The sequence below is a fragment of the Neofelis nebulosa genome, chromosome 11 (genome assembly GCF_028018385.1).
Source record: "Neofelis nebulosa isolate mNeoNeb1 chromosome 11, mNeoNeb1.pri, whole genome shotgun sequence".
In the NCBI taxonomy this organism is placed as follows: domain Eukaryota; kingdom Metazoa; phylum Chordata; class Mammalia; order Carnivora; family Felidae; genus Neofelis; species Neofelis nebulosa.
Genome location: NC_080792.1, coordinates 30750395 through 30766065, shown reverse-complemented (window position 1 = coordinate 30766065; position 15671 = coordinate 30750395). Strand labels below are relative to the sequence as shown.

General features: G+C 35.7%; 1 protein-coding gene across 3 annotated transcripts; it reads right to left on the bottom strand.

Moving 5' to 3' along the window:
- Positions 1-5202: 5202 nt before the first annotated feature.
- On the bottom strand, positions 5203-15165 carry SYT4 (synaptotagmin 4). Of its 3 annotated transcripts, none has more exons than XM_058692237.1 (4): positions 14815-15165; positions 11002-11816; positions 9248-9365; positions 5203-7913 (listed from the first exon to the last, which is right to left on the bottom strand). In XM_058692237.1, the coding sequence occupies exons 1-4, from the start codon at positions 14846-14848 to the stop codon at positions 7606-7608; spliced, it is 1275 nt and encodes a 424-aa protein (XP_058548220.1). In that variant the 5' UTR covers positions 14849-15165; the 3' UTR covers positions 5203-7605. The 3 variants fall into 3 exon arrangements, with proteins under 3 accessions (XP_058548220.1, XP_058548221.1, XP_058548219.1); XM_058692238.1 differs by having other exon boundaries at positions 9248-9368; positions 11008-11816; XM_058692236.1 differs by having other exon boundaries at positions 9248-9368; positions 14815-15159.
- Positions 15166-15671: the final 506 nt, after the last annotated feature.

The following is a 15671-nucleotide window of genomic DNA, read 5'->3' as shown; positions in this document are numbered from 1 at the left end:
ATCACGTTGATCGATTTGCGAATGTTATTTGCAAATGACACATCGGACAAAGGGCTAGTATCCAAAATCTATAAAGAGCTCATCAAACTCCACACCCGAAAAACAAATAACCCAGTGAAGAAATGGGCAGAAAACATGAATAGACACTTCTCTAAAGAAGACATCCAGATGGCCAACAGGCACATGAAAAGATGTTCAACGTCGCTCCTCATCAGGGAAATACAAATCAAAACCACACTCAGATACCACCTCACGCCAGTCAGAGTGGCCAAAATGAAGAAATCAGGAGACTATAGATGCTGGAGAGGATGTGGAGAGACGGGAACCCTCTTGCACTGTTGGTGGGAATGCAAATTGGTGCAGCCGCTCTGGAAAGCAGTGTGGAGGTTCCTCAGAAAATTAAAAATAGACCTACCCTATGACCCAGCAATAGCACTGCTAGGAATTTATCCAAGGGATACAGGAGTACTGATGCATAGGGGCACTTGTACCCCAATGTTTATAGCAGCACTCTCAACAATAGCCAAATTATGGAAAGAGCCTAAATGTCCATCAACTGATGAATGGATAAAGAAATTGTGGTTTATATGCACAATGGAATACTACGTAGCAATGAGAAAGAATGAAATATGGCCTTTTGTAGCAACGTGGATGGAAACTGGAGAGTGTGATGCTAAGTGAAATAAGCCATACAGAGAAAGACAGATACCATATGGTTTCACTCTTATGTGGATCCTGAGAAACTTAACAGAAACCCATGGGGGAGGGGAAGGAAAAAAAAAAAAAAAGAGGTTAGAGTGGGAGAGAGCCAAAGCATAAGAGACTGTTAAAAACTGAGAACAAACTGAGGGTTGATGGGGGGTGGGAGGGAGGGCAGGGTGGGTGATGGGTATTGAGGAGGGCACCTTTTGGGATGAGCACTGGGTGTTGTATGGAAACCAATTTGACAGTAAATTTCATATATTAAAAAATAAAAAAATAAAAAATAAAAAATAAAAAAAATAAAAAATAAAAAAAATAAATTGTCTTTCCTTGACTTCATATGATGTCCTAACAGGGAACACAGAATCACTTTAATACTAGCTTAATACTAGAAATTAGGAGTGTAAATCTAATTCTAAGAAATAAATAATAAAACATAGTTTATCCGAAAACTAATTTGAAAAAATCTGGGATGACTACTATATTAATATTCCTTCCCATATACAATAAATTACATCAGAAGGACAAAAAATGTTTTTATACCTTGTAGTAACTTTTTTCTACTATTATTTCTTTTTTTTTTAACGTTTTTTTTTTTACTTATTTTTGGGACAGAGAGAGACAGAGCATGAACGGGGGAGGGGCAGAGAGAGAGGGAGACACAGAATCAGAAACAGGCTCCAGGCTCCGAGCCATCAGCCCAGAGCCTGACGCGGGGCTCGAACTCACGGACCGCGAGATCGTGACCTGGCTGAAGTCGGACGCTTAACCGACTGCGCCACCCAGGCGCCCCCTACTATTATTTCTTAACAATAGTGTTTTTATAATTTTTCCCATATACTAATTAATTAAATTTGATTTATCAGACACTTATGGTGGCTCAAACTTTAATTAAATAAATATTCATTGAATTTACTATATGCAACCTAGCTACTTTAGATATATAAAGATCAATGAAACACACAAAGCCTTATCTTATAATGGGAGAATAAACACAAGTTCCCAAATAGCTATTTAATATTGATACTGTAAAGAAGTAATATACAGCCATAAAAAGGAATAAGGACTAGCCCTATATGCAGCCACAGAATAATCTCCATGATATATTGTAGAGCATGCTTTTGTTCATATAACAGAGGAATATGAATATAGATACATATTTGTTTATATTAAAAATTAGAAAGATTAAACTGTAACTTTTAAAACTTATTATGTATGAGAACAGAGAAATGGTTGACTATAGACATAGAAGATGGGCTTCTGTTAATGTACTTTGCTTTGTAAATATATCTTTAGAAAAATATAGGGGTGCATTGGTGACTCAGTCATTTAAGTGTCTGACTCCGATTTGGCTCAGGTTGTGATCTCACAGTCTGTGGATTCAGGCCTGTGTCCAGCTCTGCACTGACAGTGTGGAGCCTACTTGGGATTCTCTCTCTCTGTCCCTCTCTCTCTGCTTCTCCCCCACTCTCTCTTTCTCTGTCTCTCTCACACATGTGCTAGAAAGAAAGAAAGGAAGGAAGAAAGAAAGAAAAATGTAAATATTTATTTTTTTAAGTTTATTTATTTTGAGAGAAAGACAGAGAGAGAAGAGAGAGAGAGAGAATCCCAAGCAGGCTCCACACTCTCAGCACAGAGCTAGACATGGGCCCAAACTCACACACTGTGAGATCATGACCTGACCTGGATGCTTAACTGAACTGAGCCACCCAGACACCCTGAAAAATGTAAATATTTACATATTAAATCAAATATGTAAATATTTCATAGAACTATACAACAAAATTGAATTTAAAAATCAATTTATTGGGGCACCTGGGTGGCTTAGTCGGTTGAGTGTCTAACTTCGGCTCAGGTCATGATCTCACAGTTCATGGGTTCCAGCCTGGCGTCGGGCTCTGGGCCAACAGCTCAGAGCCTGGAGACTGCTTCGGATTCTGTGTCTCCCTCTCTCTCCCCTTCCCCCACTCATGTTCTGTCTCTCTCTGCCACTCATAAATAAAGAAACGCAATAAAAAAATTTTAAAAAATAAAAATCAATTTATTAAAAATAGAAATAAAAGCAAATAGGGGCACCTGGGTGTTTCCATCAGTTAAGTGTCTGACTCTTTATTTCGGCTCAGGTCATGATCTCATGGCTCATAAGATAAAGCCCCTTAGCTGACTCTGAGCTGACAGTGTGGAGTCGGCTTGGGATTCTCTCTCTCCCTCTCTCTCTACCCCTCACCCACTCATGCTCTCTCTCTCAAAACTGATTAATTAATTAATTAATTTTAAAAAAGAAAATGGAAGAAAAAAAGGAACGAAAGCAAATAAAAACTTTGCTTTAAGTAGTTGGTGGCACACTTACATAGGAACCATCTCAAAAGACCTTACAAAACAGTCATTGAACTATATATTCCTGGGAGATACATATTAAGAAAAATTAACTGCCCCCAACCTATGTTAAATACTAATATTCAGAAATCATAGTGCTGGTAGTGATGTTAGTAACATTATCCTTTTTTGTAAAATGTTGGTTATAAGTTGCTTGCCTCTTATACTTTTTTTTCTTAACAGATTTATTTAGGTATAATAAACTACACACATTTAAAGTGTAGGATTTGATAAATTTTGATACATGCATATACCCACAAAACCATAATCACAAGCAAGAAAATGAACATATCCATCACCCCAAAAGTCTCCTCCTGTTCCTTTTTAATCTCTCACTCACACCTCTCCATACTCCCCCTTTCAATCCCAAGTGAATACTGATGTGCTTTTTATCATTACAGATTAGTTTGCATTTTCCAACATTTCCTATAAATGAAATCTACATTATATGCTCTATATATTTGGGGAGATTACCTGGCCTAAGTCAAAGTAATCATTGTTAAGATTCATATATGTTAATGCGTATATCTGTAGTTCATTTATTTTCATTGTTGAGTAGCTTTCCATTATGTAGACATAACACAATTCATTAAGCATTCACTTGTTGATGAACATTTAGGTTGAATATAGTTTTTGTCTATGACAAATAAAGCTGCTATGGGAACGCATGTACAAATCTTTGTGTAAATATATTCCTTCATTTCTCTTACTAAATACTCAGTAGTGTAATGATTGGGTTATAGGGTAGATGTATGTTTAACTTTTAAGAGACTACTTGTTTCCCAAACTAGTTCTGCATTTTGCATCCCACCAGCAGTTTAGGAATGACCTAGTTCCTCTAAATCTTCACTAACACTTGACATGTTCAAACTTTTAAATTTCAACCATTGTAATAGATGTGCAGTCATATCTCATTGCGGTTTTAATTAGCATTTCCTTAATGACTAATTCCCTTGGAAAATCTCCTCAGTGTCTCTGGTTGCTTTTGACAACTAAAATATATTTGAACACTTAAATATAATGGCCAACTAACTCTTTTGACATACCTGTGCAACTTCATAACACAGTTGATATGATTTGCAAGAAAAATAAAATGGCAGTTCTAGCTGCATTCCATTTACAAAGCCATTTTTCCAAGTGTGTTAACACAGAACGCCTCTAGATATAGACTGATGCTATAAATGATGGCTGATCCTCCAGTGGTGGACCTCATAGTTCCCAGTCACCTTAGCTGGTGTTTGATGAGAACATTGCAGATATCAATGAGGTTTTTTTCTCCCCCTTTCTAACAAGAAATAAGACTTCCATTCCCACACCATTTTTCTAACCAAATCAATCCAGTGCCAGGATATGGGAAAAATGAAAAAGAAAACAAAAGGCAGTAATATAAAATAGGTAATGAAAGAGATTAAAATGAGAAATAAGATGGGGGCATTTTATTTCTGGGTGGCTTAGTGGGTTAAGTGTCTCACTCTTGGTTTCCACTCAGGTCATATTTCATGGTTAATGAAGTGGACCCCTATGTCAGGCTCTGCACTGACAGCACAAAGCATGCTTAAGATTCCCTCCCTCACTCACATGCACGTGCCTGTGTTCTCTTTCTCTCACAAAAAAAAAATAAATAAATATTTTAAAAAAAAGATCATAAAAGAGAAAAAAAGAAGAGGAAATAAAGAATGGTGATAGAAAATACTGAAAAAGATAAATAAAATATGGAAAAGTGAATATAGGAAAAGTAAATGAATTTGGTCATATGCCCCTTTAAGGTTCTAGCAGAGCTAGTTGATGAGGTCTCCTTGAGGAGTGTGTGGTGTGGCACAGAGGGAAGAGTGTGGTAAGCCATGAAAATCTTTTATTTACTATCCATGTGCACTGGAGCCAAATGCCTAAGCTCCTTGAGTCTCAGGTTTTGCTTCTGTATAATAGGAATAATGATAATTGTACCAGATGATTGTTATGAAGGATTAAACAAAATAAAATAAGGCACATTAAAGACCTTGGTGCAGAATCACTGATGATCCCTGTTCAAAGCCAGGGGATCTATTCAGGAACCTTAAAGCTTAGAAAGATATAAGAGAAGTCTTATCACAGAGTCCATTGGCAGAAAGTTTGAGTTGAAATGGGTTGGGCAAAAGCAGCAATTTATTCATGTCTTACAAACATGGTCTTACAAACATCATACAGAGCTGGCACGAAAGAACAGACACCATCTCATACACCATGCTTCCTTCCAAATCACTTCTATTGAGTTACAACATCAGAACAAGTCAGTTACTGAGTTACACAGTTCTTCAAACATGGAGACCTCCCCTTTAGGGTGGTTGGATTGGCTAATCAGACAAACAATTAATTTACATGTTTAATACAGCGCAGGATTTGTAACAGAATTCAAGATATTCACACTGATATTGTAATACATTATAAAACAGTATAATTTTCAGAAGATGATGGGATCACATATGTCCCTGCCTATTTCAATTCCTTTCTAGTTTTCCTTCTTTCTTTCCTTAAAAGCAGTTACAAAGAGTTATACTCAACTTTTCACACTCAAAAACACTTTAAATTTTAAAAACTAAAAACTATTTACAAATTATTCATTGTAATTTTAAAAGTATTTGTTGTTGGTTTTGTTGTTCTACTTAAAAAAATCTCCCTCCAACAACTATACTTTACTTGGTATAATCATTAACTTCTGGTTTCTGTGAAGGATACTTAGAGTTGACTTCTCACAACTGTTTAGAGCTCCAAAATATATTATATTCCATGGCCTATTTAACCAAATATACATACATAAAAAGGCCATTTTATTTCCCCAAACCATGCACTGACTACAATTCATTTCATGTTGCTTTCATAGAAATGTTGTGAGGTGACTTTCTGGTGTAATAAAGACAATGATCGGGGAATATTTTTTTTAATCCCAAAGTCATCTTAAAGCACAAAAAAGAGGTTGACTTCAATCTTTGTACATACGGAATGTAAAACATTTTCTTTACATTAGGCATAGTCATAAAAAGCATGTATAAGTTGTTTTGAAAATGCATTGTCAGAGAATTTACAAACACTGTGATATCAAACACATTCTCAAAAACTGCTAAAGTACGGACACAAAACCTGACTCAAAATGTAAATTTTTCAGTAGACTTTATTTCTAACTTGCATATTTAATAATTCAACTGTACCCAGTTTCACTCATACTCTCTAAAAACTCAGATATAGTGACATTATCTCAAGTTCATTCTTTCAAGTAATCACAGGGCACCACTTTGCTCTAGCAGGTTTTTATTGAATTTCAGAGCCCTGGCACTGGAAAACCATACAAGACACAAGTCTATAAACTGTTCCACAGACAACAGCTCAAGGCAAATTAGCCTAGAAGAGATAGTGAAACATACTCTGTTGTGCTAATTTGACAGCCTAAATACATTTTGTGTGAACATGTGTAAATTATATTAGGCTCGCTGTGTAACTATAGTTTAGTCATTACTTTGTTGGTTTAAGTAATGCTTTCTATCCAGTAATGGAAAAAACTTAAATCTTGTTTGTTTCTTTCCAAATAGTAGCTTAGGCCTTTCTGGGGAAGAAGATGCTAAACAAAGACTTAGTTAGCCATGCCTTTTCTGCGTACAAGGGATAGACTTGAATGTACACTTGCATACTATACATATTTCCTTTCAGGAAGCTGCATTTCTAGCTGGATTTCTAACTGAACTAACTAATTCCACAACTTAACAAAGGTAAACAGGGCTTGCTTAGACCACACTGATGTTTGTGATAGTCAGTGGATAATTCAAGGCCATGGTTCTTATGTGAGATTATATTTTATAACATTTGACTCACATATAACCTTAGGAGAGAGAAAAATAATATTTCAGCCACAGTGTTCTCAACTCAGCCCTTTGATAAAATGATTTCTCAGCTTGTTCACTGTCCTTTTGAAAGAAAACCAAGTTACTCCTTGTATAATAAAATTGTATCAAATAATTACAAACTAAAGAGAAAGGACCATATACTTTTTTTTGCAAGACGACCATTTTCACATGACATAATGGATAAAAACAAACCAGAGAACATTTCTTTAATATCTTTGGATTTAAAGAAAAAGTAATTTCCCCACCTGAAGAAAAATGGATGAATTTTCATAAGAGAAAGCATGCTTTTCATTTCTAAGTCCTAAAAATCACATTTCTTTCTAGTGACATGAGATCACCACCTTCTAAACCACATCAATAGCTTGGGATTGCACTGTAATATTCATAAAATGCTTGGCTACTTTGGTAACCTGCAGCAGAGATTGAATATCTCATGAAAATCTACCCAACTTCTTTAATATCAGGGGAAATGATCATGATACACATTGACAGTTACTTTCGGGTTTGCTAATTCAATCCATTTCTAACCAAAAAAAAAAAAAAAAAGTAGCTTGTCGTCACAAGCTTGCAATCATGTATCAGAGAAAAAAAGAGAAAGGAAATTGTTCCTTGCCTAGTAAAAATCATTAAGTTCCAACTCATCATGTCTAGGATGCTACCCATCACAGAGCATATGCCACTTGGCAATTTGTCTCCTGGGATAGTCACAGATCTCTTTCCAGTGCTCTCCACCGGTTCCTTCTGCTGTTGCTCCCAGGACCAACCGCCCTATCACCTCATTTCTGGATCCCCTTTCAGAATCCAAAACCAGAAACTCAACACTTATCTCTTCAAGACCCTCACAAGGAATATCAAAGACAAACAGTTCATTGAACACTGCATTAGGGGTGCATTTCTTCACATGAGTCTTCTTTTTAGAGATTCTCTTTTTGGCATGGTACAGGTTCACTTTCACGTAGGGATCTGCAATGGTAAACAACAGACGTTACACTGGCAGAACCTGGCTGGAGAGTTGATTTCAGTATAATGGTGCCCTTGGAGGTTACTGCATGCCAATAAAATGAGATTGCAGTGAAAATGAATCAGAACAAAGTGAAAACATGGATACAGCTTGGCTTCTCTATTGTCAACAAATTGACAATAAGAATGTGAATGTGAAGAGTAAACTGTTCTAAACCAGAGGATGAGAACAGAAGTGCAATGGCAGGAAGACGAGATAATATAGAGGAGAAGAAAACAAAATATTCCAGAGGCACACTCTGATTACTTGTAACTCATTCCAGAAAATAGGATAGAAGAAAAAAACATTAGACAAGATCTAACCTTTCTGAGTTGTATGACTTTGGACAAGCCTCTCTACCTCTCTGCTTTTTCTGTTGAACAGGCATTTAGAATTCACAATGGCAATGTCCTTTTTGCTTTAAATTTTGTGCTTCTTTAATCACCTGCTGAGTTTGCTTCCTGTTTTTCAGAGTTGATCTTCCTTTAATATGTGGATTTTAGGATCATGCTACTTTTTCACACATTTAATTATATTCTTTTTGCCTCTTTCTGGTTGAAGCATATGAGTTCATTTGAGCTTCCTAATCTAAACATTTAAGACAATGTGTTCAACTGCCATTATTAAATAATAGCAATAATAATATTAAAAATAATAATAGAACTAGGTGATATTTAATGAAGTATATCTTTCTAGTCCTCACAATCTCTCTCAAGGTAAGTATCATTACTTATTAGTTTGTGTAGAGATTATGAAACATAGCCAAGGTTATATGCTAAAATGGAAGGGTTAGGATTTGAACTCAGATCCTTTCAACCCATAGGTCATGTGTTCTTTTCACAATGTGATATGAGGAATTTTTTTTAATAGTAACAAAAACTAAGAGCTAATTCTTCAAGAAGATACATAAGGAATTAAAGGAAAAATAATAAAAAGAACACCAGCAGAATAAGTGTAGGTTGGCTCATTAAAAACACTAAAATGAAGAACTCTTCTCCCAAACAATTGCTATATTTTTGGCAATGGCTTCTTACCTCTGCATTTATCACTGTTTTCTGCTTCAAACCCATTCAATCAGACATCTACCATGTATTAGCAATGGCTTAGTTGGTAGAACTATGTAGTTTTATTTTTCATGCTAATGGCACTGAATCACATCATTATTCCATAATGAGAAACAGGGAAAAACAATCACATCACTTGAAACTATGAGTAAAAGGCAAATCAAATTCACATTAGATGCTATTTTGCCCACTGTATTGTTCACTGAGACTGAATTTTTCAGAAGCAATCTTACCTGAAAGTCCAGACACATCAGATTTAGGCAGGTGTCGAGCTTTTAAAACAACCACAGTGAGAGTATTTGTAGTGGACTGATAGCAGAGAGAGATAAGTAACTCACCCCGTCCTGAAGACTTCTAAACAAAGAGAGATGTGGTATAAGTATTCTCATTGTTTTCTTGGGTTTGAAATTTGTGCTTATAGCAACATTTTAAAGCAATATAATATTGCTAGTTTTATGTAATTTTCCTACTTATTTTTATTTTACTATGCTAAGGATCTGAGTAACTGCAAGCTTTTGTGCAGTGCTACCACTTTCTAAAAACATGTGGCTGCCACCTTGTGGTGTTTTTAGGTACTACAGGTTGTTAAAATTTGTAATGAGTTAGCCACACCCATTACTAGAAATGTTTAAAGATGTTTAGAGTATAGCTTTTACAGAGGATTTTTTTTTTTACTTTTGCTTTTTAACTAAATAATTACTTTTTGAAGTTACTAATAGTAATGAAAATTGTCTATTCATTTGAAAGGATCTGTATAGGGCAAAATGACTCATGTTAAGTTTGATTTGATTTCAATTTTTTAAAAAACACTAACATTACTGGAATTTGAATTCAGACTAACTGAAATTTATTCTGACTGCCACCACTCTCCTGACCCACAGGGCTGATGGAATTAAAATTCTCTATCCTCAGCCCCCACTCAAAGTCCTCATTTAATCCAAGGAATGAATTAAGTTTTGGAGGAAATTGACTCAATTTTTAATACTTTGTTTTTGAAGAGTATCATAAGATCCTTCTTTGTACACTACTTAGATTTTATTTGCACTTTAAAGACATTAGCTAAGATGACCAAGAACTCAAAGTACAAGTTTTAACTGATGAAACAAAATGAAAACTCAGAGCTGGATTATAACTAAGAATGATGGCTGGCCAGAGCTCTTAACACTTCAGTCTATATACACATGGGGTTATTATATGAATAAACAGTCCAAGTACGAATAGATATTTATTCCTACTATGCTGCTAAACATCTGAGTGTCTCAAACAAGCTACTTAGCATTTCTGAACTCTGACTTTTCATTAATTTCAACAAAAAAATAAAGGTGAGCTTTACAGTATTCTACAGAATCTTTCTAAAATATTATAGTTTAAATCAATTAAGTTCTATATTTAAAGGGGAAATAGTATTAATTTGATGTCTTATAATAGTCTCAGAACTACCAAAGCAGTATACCTACAAAGGCAGAGTAACTCACTTCTTGTCATACAACATAGTCATGGACATTTATAATTCAATATGATGTGATGTCTCCTCCTTGAAAAGCAATTCCATGAAAAGTCAATATAACTTCCAAGTCCTCAGGACAAATTGATTTAATTTTATATTTCAATTTCAATTTCAAATTCAATTATGAAACATCTTTGTTAACTTGCTTATAAGAAATATTTGCCTGCATTTTAGTTTAAGTGGCAGTCACAATACTTAAGATAGAAATTAACAAAAATATTTATATAAGTATTCTTTAAATATCCACAAAGGATGCCTATTTATTTGATATAATTAAAATAATTTAAACATTTCAGCTGTGGGTTAAATTTTCTTTCATCTCCTCTATTCCCTTGCTCCCCATTTGATTATGATTAATAATAATTAAACATGGTAAAGATGATATGTATAAAACTTATCATTTTAATGAAAATCCCCTAGATACAAAGAAACTGAATAAAAGAATGTTTATAAATACTTTAAGCACTAAAAATGAATTACCCTAACATTTCTCTTGATAATCTCTCTGTTCATTAACATTTTTCCATCAGATAATTCAATTCCTGCAAGAGGAATAAGGACTTCTCCAATGATATCATCTCTTGAAAACCTGTCGAAACTCAAGATTGTGAAGTGCAAGGCCAACTCTTGGATCTGAGTATAGAGGATCCCATAGAATGTAAAGGTCTCATCAAAAGCTGGGTCCAAGGTCTTTCTCAGAACTCTGGTTTTCACTTTATGCTTCTTCTCTGGGAGGATCGTCATTTTGATATACGGGTCAGAGGTCATCGACTGCTCATCCATGGCTGGCAAGCCACGGGCTTCCTTGATATTTACCACAAATGCTTTCTTCTCAAAGTTGTACTCTAAGGAGAAGAAGAGGGTTCCCAGCTTCTCCTGTTTCTCTTCTGAAGTAAGGGAAGTGCTGGACTTTAAGCTATCAGGGGAAACGGCTTCTTTCTCCCCTTCTGAAAAGAGCTTTGGGGTCACACTCTCCAGATCAGAAGGGCTACTAGCTTTGAGGTTTGTTTTGGGAAAATTGCCATTGAGATCTCTCTTCTCAAGGTCGAGATGTAATGAATTCTTTGGCACAGCTGGCTTATTCTTTACTTCATTTTTGTCATCTGCTCCAAACTTCTTCTTGCTACTTAGGTTTTCGGGATAAATATCAACTCCCTTTAGTACATGCACAAACTTATATGGAGGAGTCTTGTTAGACTTGGATGATTTTCTCTGACAGCAGATCCATGCAAACAGAGAGACTGTGAAGACCAGGCCAAATGCACTGAAGATCCCCACCACTGTGGGGATTTCATCTGAAAAATCAAATGACCAATAACATACATTAAAGGAGCAGAGTTGGAGACATGAGCCTATTTGAAAAGCATACTGGAGCTGGCAAATGCTGTAGGCTGCACAGATTGGATTACTTTCCAACTCTTCTGGGTATGAGTTATGTACACATTTCATGTCACCTTCAGGAATAAACACATCCACTGTGTGACATGCCGAAAAAAATACCGTATGACAGAAACTTCTTCATTTCAGTTTTTTTTTCATAAATAAAAAGAAAAGATGAAACAGGGCCTAGGTCGGGATGGGGGATGCTAAATGACCCTGACCTACCTTTGTTTTCTCAGATAACATGAATCAACTACAGCATGGTAGGTCAGTACTAATTTCATTATGTTTTCTTGACATTTTGAGGCTTTCCAGAAGCATCAATTTTTACTGATTATGGAGCTCTAAATACACATTTTTGAAATACTGGGAGATTTTGTATTCTTAGTAGTTCTTTATTTATCCCGGATTCAAGAAGCAAACATCTAAGGGCTCAGTGGTTCCAATAATTTTAAGAAATGGAGGAACATTATCTGCTATTGTCACAAACATCAATAATTTCCATCCCAATTATGATAAGAGAAATGTTACATATATTAGGAAAAAAAGAACAAAAAAGATGAACAACAGGATATTGATATTATATAACTTTTAACACTACAAACTCTTTGGATACAGATTCATAATTTCTCAAACACTGAATTACCCAAAGAACAAATTAATTACACCTAAGTAGGATAAAAACAAAACAATGGTAATGAATGAATCATCATTCCTTAACATGTAAAGAGAAGAGTGAGAATAGATAATTTAGAGTTCAATTTTATCCATAACTGATTTTTTTCTAGCATATTTCCACATGGCAAATGGTAATCAAATTGAATTTGGCATTCTTTCTTGAATGAGGGCACATTAAATTACTGACATTAGGTAATACTGATTATGCATGAAGCTTATCATGTGCCATATGTAAGCATATTTCTCCAACAAATGATTAGTAACAGTGTGTAAGTAAAAGCAGTATTGCTATATCTGGACACAGTGCATCAATTGAGTCAATGTTTAATATAGTCATAGTGAATATAACTAATGTAGTATTATCTGCATTTAGTTTCATTCTTATCTGTTTTTATCCCAAATAGTGAATAATAAAGTTAAAAGTCTCAGTTAGAAAAGGGTTAACCCTTGTTTGAATAACCCCTGAAAGAACAATCTTTTGTTACTCCCCTCCCCCCCCAAATCTTCTGCCTACCTACTTCATAATTTCAAAACTGAACTCAAAGAATATAAGAACCAGCAATGACAAATAAGAGAAGACATATATAAGAAGATTAAAAAACAATAATAAAAATTCTATAGTTTAATTATATCAAGAAACTGAATCATGTAGAGATGAAAAATAAACCTTTGAATTCTCCAAGTAGAAAACACAGCAAATGCTACAGAAAAAGAATCAAACAAGAGCTAAAGATAATCAGCTAAACTTAGTATCAGCTTTTCAGTTTTTTTCTTCTATTCAAGTCTTTGTGTGTGGAGGGGGTGGGGGGGGGGGTGGCAGGGGAGAATCCACTCCTGGACTCTAATAATCCAAGGCCAGGGAGCAAAACCAAAGTCATGAACTAAGGCAATTCTTTAGCCAATGCTAGGAGAACAATAAAAGCAATAGAAAATGATCCTCTTTTTTTTTTTTCTTAAACAGACCAATGGCCCAAGCTGAAACATATTTTTACCAGCACAATCTCTGAAAATGCCTCAGTATTGGAAAATTTCTTATTTTCAAATCAGAAATTGGGAATACACATCATAATAATATATATCAATCACCCAAATGGAAGCCTGTAAAGGAAACTCATTTCTGAATATAATGTCACAGATTGTCCCTATTTCATACGTAAGTCACAAGGCAAAATATTCACTAAATCATGGAAAGACTCACCTACTCCTTGTATATTCTCTACCAATGAGATTTTAAGCTTCTGAGAGCAAAGACCTCAGTCATTTCACTCAGTTAAATAACAATTATCATGGTCTCATAGATATCATTCCTTATTCACAAACTTCTATAAAATTTCTTGATTTTTTTGAATACTTGTGAAGTAAGTAAAACTCTACCTCTTATCTTTGGAATATAATGTGACCTAAAATACTACTTTTTAATTTGAAGTACATCTGTTTTTATTTACTGAAAGAGAGAAGGAGAGCAATGATGCCAAAAATTTGGTATAGGAAAAGGGAAATTGAACTGGAAAATAGGAGTCCTAATTCTACTTTCCAAAAGCTTTTCATTAACTGTTTGACCTGAAATACGTCCCTCATCTCTCTGGGCTCTGGTTACCTCACCTGTGAAATGCAATGGGCCAAGCTAGTTCATTTCAAATACCACTCTAACACCCTAGCATCATAGGATTCTGTGTTTTTCACTAGCAACATATTTCAAGAATACAAGAAAAACATAGCAGAGAAAAACAACCTTATGGTACACTCTATAATAAAATACACATTCCAAACCCTCAACATATAAGTTGTTTTATACCGAGATCAAACCCTTATGTAATCACAGAAACATTGGCTTCTCCTGGTAAGTTAAATACAGATTTACTTACAAATAAAAATCACCTACAGAATTAATGAAACCAACTGCAAACAACAGACCCCCTTTCCTTTACTCAGCGCGTGCTGCAATTTACAGAGCTACCCGAACATTTAGGAACTTCTTGGATGTAAAATCTCCCTGGCAGACAGCAATTTTTTTGAGGAGGAAGATAGGGAGGAAGGGAGAAACAACAGATAAGCCACGATTGCCCCTTTACAGTTCTCATTTTCTTTTCAGATTAACTACCTAGGAGATCTATATTCAACATCCCATGGAAAAATAAAAATAACAACAACAACAACAACAACAACAACAACAACACAGCCCACCCCGGAGTATTCAAGAAACAACCGCAGTTACAAGTTGAGTAACTTGCTTACCAAATTCTTCCCGGCTGGTAGTGATCGGAGCCATTTTTTGCTGCGTGTTCTGTCCGAGGTGCTGAACGGAAAACTCCCTGGCTTGATTCACTTGCCTGGATCTGAAGCGCCGGCTTTCCCGAGTGCTGAAAACAACAGCGCAGAGCCCAGGGGACCTGCGCCTGCAACCGGGAGGAGGCAAAGGGGGGAGGAGGTGGTCCGCTCGCCCTCGCACAGTGATTTGCCACCCCTGTTCCTGTTTTGGCTCTTCTGAGAAGCTCGTCTCTGAGACTCTAGACGTGGCTGAAACCCGAATTGACGCAATCCTGACGCTACAGGGTTGAAATCAGCACCTGCCCTCCTCCCCTCCGCCCTCCAATCCTCTCCTCTCCCTTTCCTTCTTTCTTCCTCCCGTCTCTCCTGAGGATTCAACACATACTCATCAATTATTTTAACTGTTGGACTAGTGGAGATTAGCTTTGCTATTCTGTGGGGGCTCACAAGCACATGGAGATGAGCCCCCAAACTCATTCGTGTCAGTTCTTAATAGAAAATCTCCTGATCATCTAGATCAGTAAAAATGTGCCTGCGAGTTATCAGAATAATGCAATTTACAGAGATGATTTCGGGTAAGAGTGAGAAGAGAGAAATCTCTGCATCATATGAACACGGTGACATGCAAGAATATGTTTTCTTGCTTTCTAAAATTTTCTTTGGTATATTTTCGTTAGAAAAGATCCACCGCACATTGATCCATTTGAAATAAGACAACAGTTTTCCCACTATAATCACTTACTTCCTAATAAATAGTCTAAACATTTTGCTGATGCTGTTGCTCCATCTGTCTGTCAGCTCTCTCCCCTTTAATATCTGACATT

Bases quoted from the DNA above. Each gene is read 5' to 3' on its own strand.
- SYT4 (XM_058692236.1), bottom strand. From the start codon at position 14,848: ATGGCTCCGATCACTACCAGCCGGGAAGAATTTG. The intron at 11,817-14,814 runs GTAAGCAAGTTA...TTGATTTTTCAG, and splicing joins TACCAGCCGGGAAGAATTTG to ATGAAATCCCCACAGTGGTG. The intron at 7,914-9,247 runs GTAAGATTGCTT...TTACCATTGCAG, and splicing joins TGATGTGTCTGGACTTTCAG to ATCCCTACGTGAAAGTGAAC.